This window comes from Ylistrum balloti, unplaced genomic scaffold, assembly GCF_031769215.1.
Source record: "Ylistrum balloti isolate Yb309-2 unplaced genomic scaffold, AGI_CSIRO_Ybal_v1 Utg371150, whole genome shotgun sequence".
Taxonomy (NCBI): Eukaryota; Metazoa; Mollusca; class Bivalvia; order Pectinida; family Pectinidae; genus Ylistrum; species Ylistrum balloti.
The window spans coordinates 237598-244392 of NW_026782630.1; the positions used below are offsets into that span (position 1 = coordinate 237598).

Here is a 6795-nt window from a genome sequence, read left to right on the forward strand (position 1 = left end):
TTTGTGTAGAACGGCAACTGCGGTTGAAAGATAGGACACAGGAGATAATAAGTAGGTCAATGGTCAATAAAGATAGTATGTATTCAGAAACATGAGGACAAATAGATATACCTGTATCAAATTAAAACTTGTATATTGTAGTAGGCGTGTGTATGCATGTTAACGTGGTCGCCGTGTTTTCTCGTGTCGTAATATAAAGCAGAAGAAAAACACATAGTAGTAGTATCTAAAGGAGTAATTGTTTAAAACAGACGTTCATTGGTGTAGCAAATGTTTTAGGAGTGTATGCTTTTAAGAGAGGTTCCAGAGGCGACACCCAGGTGGAGGGGAAGGGGATGCGAAGTAAAGATAAAAAAAACAAAAGAAAGAAAAAAAATATTTTTGCTACAGTGGAAAGGGGGGGGGGGGGTTGCGAATTAGAGAAAAACAAAAAGAAAGAAAAAAAATATCTCTTTGCTACGCCACTGAAGTTATATATTTTATTGCCAAATTACAGGCGTCATTTAATATTTATAAATATAAAATAAGAATGTTCATTATCTGTTCATAACCATTGCATATTTTGTTGGGGGTGCTAATGTTTCCACAAATTAACACAGTATTCGTAGTTATTCCGGAAAGCTTAATCCGAAAACGTTTAATGTACTCTAAAGCGAAAGTAGATTCTGATGATCCAGGTCGACTAAATGTTTAGTTCGGGAGGTTTGTCAACCAAGCGTCTGCTAGATTATGTGTGATTATTGTTGATATGAACCCTGGTCTTGAATCAATATGATGCGACGCCTTCTTTTCAGTAATAACATCAGCCGACAAATAGGCACAAGGATGACATCAACTGCTTCCCAAAAATTATCTGGAAAAGTCGCTATTGTAACGGCGTCAACAGACGGGTAAATTAGATTATGTCACGTGTCAGCAACCCGGACGTTTTAAAGACTGGGCTATCGAAAATAAATAAAACGTTTAGATACGTGTAGATTCGTTAGAGTTCATGTTACTTATGGCCTTATCATGTTCCCTTTGTTTCTTCTCTTATGAATAATTCTACTGTATGGTGTGACCGCTTGCTATAAAGTTTCTGCCGTGTAAACCTTTTAACCTTCAGGTCTAACTAGAGTTCGAACCCAGGACAATCCGAACTGTATTTGGTCGCTCTACCAGTTCTATTGAATTCCTTCCTTTTTCCAAAGTCTTTGTCACAAAGAAATAACCATTTACAACCCAGGTACAATATGTATGCATTTGTCAAGCATTTCATTAACTTGAAACAATATTGACCAAAAGCATCAAATGTAATATCAGTGCAAAAAATGCATAACCTTATAGGGGTTTGAACCCGGGACCCAAAAACTCTTTACAGAAACTCTATCAATTGAGCTACCCGATTACATGGTACCCTTTTATTTCATATTTATATTTGTTGATGTACTTTTCAAGGGAAGTTGTTATATTCTTGTGTATTTGAAATTTAGATTCTTGGTATTTTAAGTTGGTATCACCTTTAAGTCGCCTTTAACTGACCATATTTAAAGTAAATGCATTCATATCAATGTGTTCTTGTGGTTTTGTTACTTTTTTAATATTTAAACAAGTGGAAATGAATTGTCACAATATTGATCAGCTTAAACATTGTACAGGACAGCAACTTCCAAGTTGTACAACATCCAGTCTAGGCTGTTTCATAGAATATCTGATACATAGAATTTCAGTTTGGTGTGTGGAAAAATAAAGATACAAACTGTAAGTCTTATGACATTGTACTTGATGACAAATAGATATAGGTAATGCTAGGTTCATTTATTTACAATGTACAATAATGTACACGGCATAAGTATTTGACATACAAAATGTACAAGTGCTGTAAATGAAATGATATATGAAGTGAAAATGGGACAGATTTATTTACATGTTGTGATGATTCAGAAATATATGTTTTTCACTGTAGTTTTACAAGTCTCACTTAGCTTGACTAATGATTTAGAGTTTTTGCAATATTCATGTATTGCACATATTGTACAAAAGACACAAGTTAGTAGCACCTTTCAATAGAAATTTAGATTTATATACTGTATAGAGCCAAATATTGAGAAAATCAGTCTCTAAACTGTGACTGTGTTATCCTTCAGGATAGGTTACGCCATTGCAGAACGACTCGGACAGGATGGAGCAAAAGTGGTGGTCAGCAGCCGAAAACAGAAAAATGTGGATGCAGCAATTGAGAAATTACGAGCCAAAAATCTTGATGTGTATGGCACTGTATGTCACGTAGGAAAAAAGGAGGATCGAGCCAGTTTAATCCAACAGGTTATAAGCTACATATTATACTGTATGTAAGATTTACTTCACGAGATTCCATTACATACAGGATTTTGATAGGAATTAACTTTTTATAAAAGTGAGTCTTATCTTAAGGCTTTAGAGTTAATGACAAATGTTATAAACCTTGTGGGAAATGTTAAAAAACTTGAGAATTTTTTCATCTCAAGATCAATTATTTTGCAGAAAACATCACTTAATTTCTTCTGTGTTTTTGTAGCATTTTAGCATGTTAACTTCAGGTTCTCTGTTCATGTTTTCATGATTTATATAGAAAATGTTCACAATAAATGCATCTTCAGGTCGGTTTGTAACAATGGTTTGGTGTAAGCCCTGTTTTGATGTATGTTTTCAGACCTTGGACCGGTATGGTGGTATTGATATCATGGTTTCCAATGCAGCAGTTAACCCATTCTTTGGTCCAATACTTAATGTAAGATGTCATTATCTGTTCATTCCATACTAAGTAATATACTTTCCACTGAAATAGAAATTCTGCTGAAAACTATAACAAAGAATTGAACTTGTTTATTTGTTGACTGAATAATTAATGATATAATTAAGTGCTTTTGAGTTTCAGATTTAATTAAAAGTTTGTTTTAATTCCTTTCATTTTAACTAACAATTCCTTCTTGTTTCTCAGAAGTCTAAAGAATAGATTTTTTTCTCTGACCTTAAACAATTCTGATTACCATGTCGTAGTAAAGTATACACAATATTTGTAATGAGTCGAACACTTCTATCACATAAACCTTGTTTATTTTTTTTCAGTGCTCAGAAGATCAATGGGATAAGGTAATGCAAGACAAGTTTTTTAATTTGTATACACGGTATGTAGAAACAATAATTAACATAAGTATCCTACACAGAATTAAATTAGTAATGTGGTATTGTGATTAATTATTAAATTAAACAACATTTACTTTGCAGATATTTGAATTGAATGTAAAAGCTACATTTATGATGATTAAAGAGACAGTGCCCCACATACAAAATCGAGGGTAAGTTGACAAGACATGCTGTACTATCCTTTGTGAGTTATAAATCTACACTCATCATACATAAATTATGTATACTTCACTGCAGATTCCTTACTTTCGATACCTGTACTATATCACACACTTTATTTCATTCACAACATTTTATCTGTATCATTCTTGAACTATATACCTTGATAAATAATGTATCACATATACATATACCTGTACAATCAGACACTGAGAATATTTTGTATACTTTATTTCAGGGGAGGTTCCATTGTGGTGGTGTCATCCATTGCTGGCTTTACCCCTTTTCCAGTATGTATATATAACTAATTTATAACACTGTTACCAGAAGGTTGGCTGTGTTTTGTTTATGAATGTTATGACATACAAATCCATTGCCTAAATCTCCTTGCTTACCTGTTCTGTGATTTTAATGATCTGTGGCCTTGATACATGTATGGGGTCAAGTTGTTCATTTGAATAGATTTGAAAGCCATTTAAAACAGAACCCTGCTGCCCTTATTTCATAACCCTGAGCTTTTTGGTTATTGGGAAGAAATATATTGAACCCTTATAACCTTAAAGGTGGGTCAAGGTCATTCACCTGTACAAATTTGGAAGCTCCTCTTCCAACTATGCCAAAAGGTCAATCTTTTAGTTTCAGGTTATCCCTATATCATTCCACAAGACATAGAACTGTACAGGGCCAAATTGTTATAATGATCACACCCCTGGAACTGTACAAAGAAGATTCATTCAAGTCAATTTCTCATGTTCTTCCAATGCCATTAGAGTTTTTTGAACTGTAAGGAGGGAGAGAAAAAAATACTCCATCTACCTCTCCTTCGATCTATTTAGTTTATTCTCTTAGGAAGTAAGGAAAATACTGACAACGTGAGTCTTTGGTGTTTTAGATTTCATACTTATACTGACAGAGAACTAATGGTTAAAATCTTTCACAGTGAGTTTTGTCTTCAAATGTTTCTTATTATCAATTTTAGCCCACCATCATCAAATGGTGGGCTATTCAAATCGACCTACATCCATGGTCTGTCTGTACATAAACAATTTTTGTTTTCAATATTTCTTGAGAAGTATAGGATTGATCTTTCTCAAATTTCATATGTATGTTTCCTTTGCCTTGGTTCCTAGTTATGCATGTGTGATTTTGGGTCTGATAGGGAAATGAAATGGCTGACAGGTGGCCATTTTGGATTTGGCAGTTGACAGAGAATAGAAGAGAAAAGATCCAACTTTCAAAGAACAAATGAAGACCAAATGAAAGTGGGAGCCAAAATCCCTCTTGGATCTCTAATTATATGTAGCAGATAAATCTGCAAGAGTTACTCTTCTTGTCAGACTGTTTTGATCACTTTTCAATGATCTGCACTCTACAGTTTGAATGACAAGTTTAAGCTATACAGCAATACAATCTGACTTTTGTTTACCATTCTGTACTCAGAATACATTTTTTACCAAGGCCTGAAGCCATAAACAGACATTGGTGTATTTAGTGTTATCATTTGTTGTTCATTGATCTGCAGATTTATAGTGTGTTTGTAAGATGTTTCTGTTTGAATTTCATTATATATATGTAGACACCATGATGTGTTACAGATGCTTGGACCCTATTCTGTAAGCAAGACAGCCCTTTTAGGTCTGATTAAGGCACTAGTTCCCCAGCTGTCCACCATGAACATCCGCATTAATGGACTGGCTCCAGGGATCATCGACACCTACTTCAGTAAAGCAGTATGTCATCAAAATCAACGTCCCAACATAAACCTGACAAAGGATTACAATATTTAGTCAAGTCTTATTTCAAAATAATAAGGATATCAAAAATACCAAAATAATAAGGATTTAGCTTTCCGGTATATTCTTGTTGGCGTCAATACTGTAAAGTACTGTACAGCAAAATATTTTCACCTCATGTTTTTCTCATCCTTGTAGCATTATACACAATTCGCTTAATGAGGGTTATATATAAAAAATGTAATTTTTTAATTTTGCCTCTATCTTAAATTTGCCCTCCCTGTTCATGGACGAAAAGGGTAAAATTTAAACGGGATGAAAATTTTCCTGTAAACAGTATTTTCTGCATCCATGGAATATTGTTCCACTGTTGATTCACTATTCAACAAAACTTTTGTACTTATAATTAAGTTAAGGTTAAGGTTCTATTCATATGTGCTTATTAATACTTCAATCTTCAAGAAGATTGCAAGCTTTAAACAAATTCAAGGCATAAGTATATTGTAGTATTTTCTCTGAGATGGTTGATGATCCATGCTTTGGAAACAGATAACTTATAAAGTTTCTTTTTGTACTGCCAGCTGACCAGTAATGAAGCAGTTGCCAAGTCTATGCTTGCCAGTGTGCCTTTAAACAGGTAATATATATTTAAGAAAATTAGTTTAAGAGGTGTTGATTGGAAACTTTGACCCTTCGTGGATGTCGACATGTAAAGGGCCTGTTACTGATTGTTGGTCCCTCTGAAAAAGTATTCTCACCATATTGAATTATACTTATATGATCAATGATGTTTTCACATATATTTTCAAAGCACAGACAAATGATGAAAAGAAAGTTTTTATATATCTGTCATGTATAATGACAGACTACATTTTTTAGTAAGCTTAGTGTCTTTGATCACAGCTAGTCTTCTGTCATTCTAATTGTTAATTACTTTTCTATACAAACATCCTCTCAGTAGGAATCACTTACTTCAAAAGTGATGAAATGTTGATTTTATGAAAATCCCTTGTAAAAGTTCTTCCATATTTTGCATGCTTTAAAACTCTTCACCATAAACATAAGTACCAAGGTGTATCATTTTATCTCTAACTTTATGTGTGCATTGCATGCTATAAACAGTGCATTCTAATGTATTGGACTGTAAAGTCATACGATGCAGTTTTATAACCTTTGACCTTTGTGATTTAATTGATTTCCAGGTTTGGACAGCCCCCAGAGTGTGCCGGAATTGTGTCATTCTTATCATCGGATGATGCGTCCTACATAACTGGAGAAACTATGATGGTTACGGGCGGCATTCAAGCTAGACTATAGTTATACAAACATACGATACATTTAGGTTATTTACAAATATGTGATTGAGTGAAATTATAAGAAATGCTGGAATGTAATTGATTTGTCAAATTTTCTGAAATAATGTAGAATATAATGTATATGTTTGATTTAAAATTTTAAATCGTATAGGGATATAAGATAAGAATCATGTCTGTATGACATAGATGTTCATAAGAATCTTAGAAAAAGGATATATACATACAATACACCAGCATTATATACTACGTGGGATTATCTATGCAAAGGAGGACTAGATGAGTGATTACTGGTGGAAACTTGAATCAGAGATATAGGTCTATGCTTTAATTTTTACACATCTTTTTTTTTTCTAATTTCATTATATAAATGTTTCTATACATCTTTAATGTCTTCTGTTTTATATTTCCTAATAAAACCTTAC

General features: G+C 33.3%; 1 protein-coding gene across 1 annotated transcript; it reads left to right on the forward strand.

Annotated features, from left to right (window-relative positions):
- The first annotated feature begins 752 nt into the window (after positions 1 to 752).
- On the forward strand, positions 753 to 6795 carry LOC132561131 (dehydrogenase/reductase SDR family member 4-like). The gene is made up of 9 exons (XM_060225862.1): positions 753 to 890; positions 2127 to 2304; positions 2672 to 2749; positions 3088 to 3111; positions 3247 to 3317; positions 3563 to 3614; positions 4920 to 5054; positions 5639 to 5694; positions 6260 to 6795. The coding sequence occupies exons 1-9, from the start codon at positions 772 to 774 to the stop codon at positions 6372 to 6374; spliced, it is 828 nt and encodes a 275-aa protein (XP_060081845.1). The 5' UTR covers positions 753 to 771; the 3' UTR covers positions 6375 to 6795.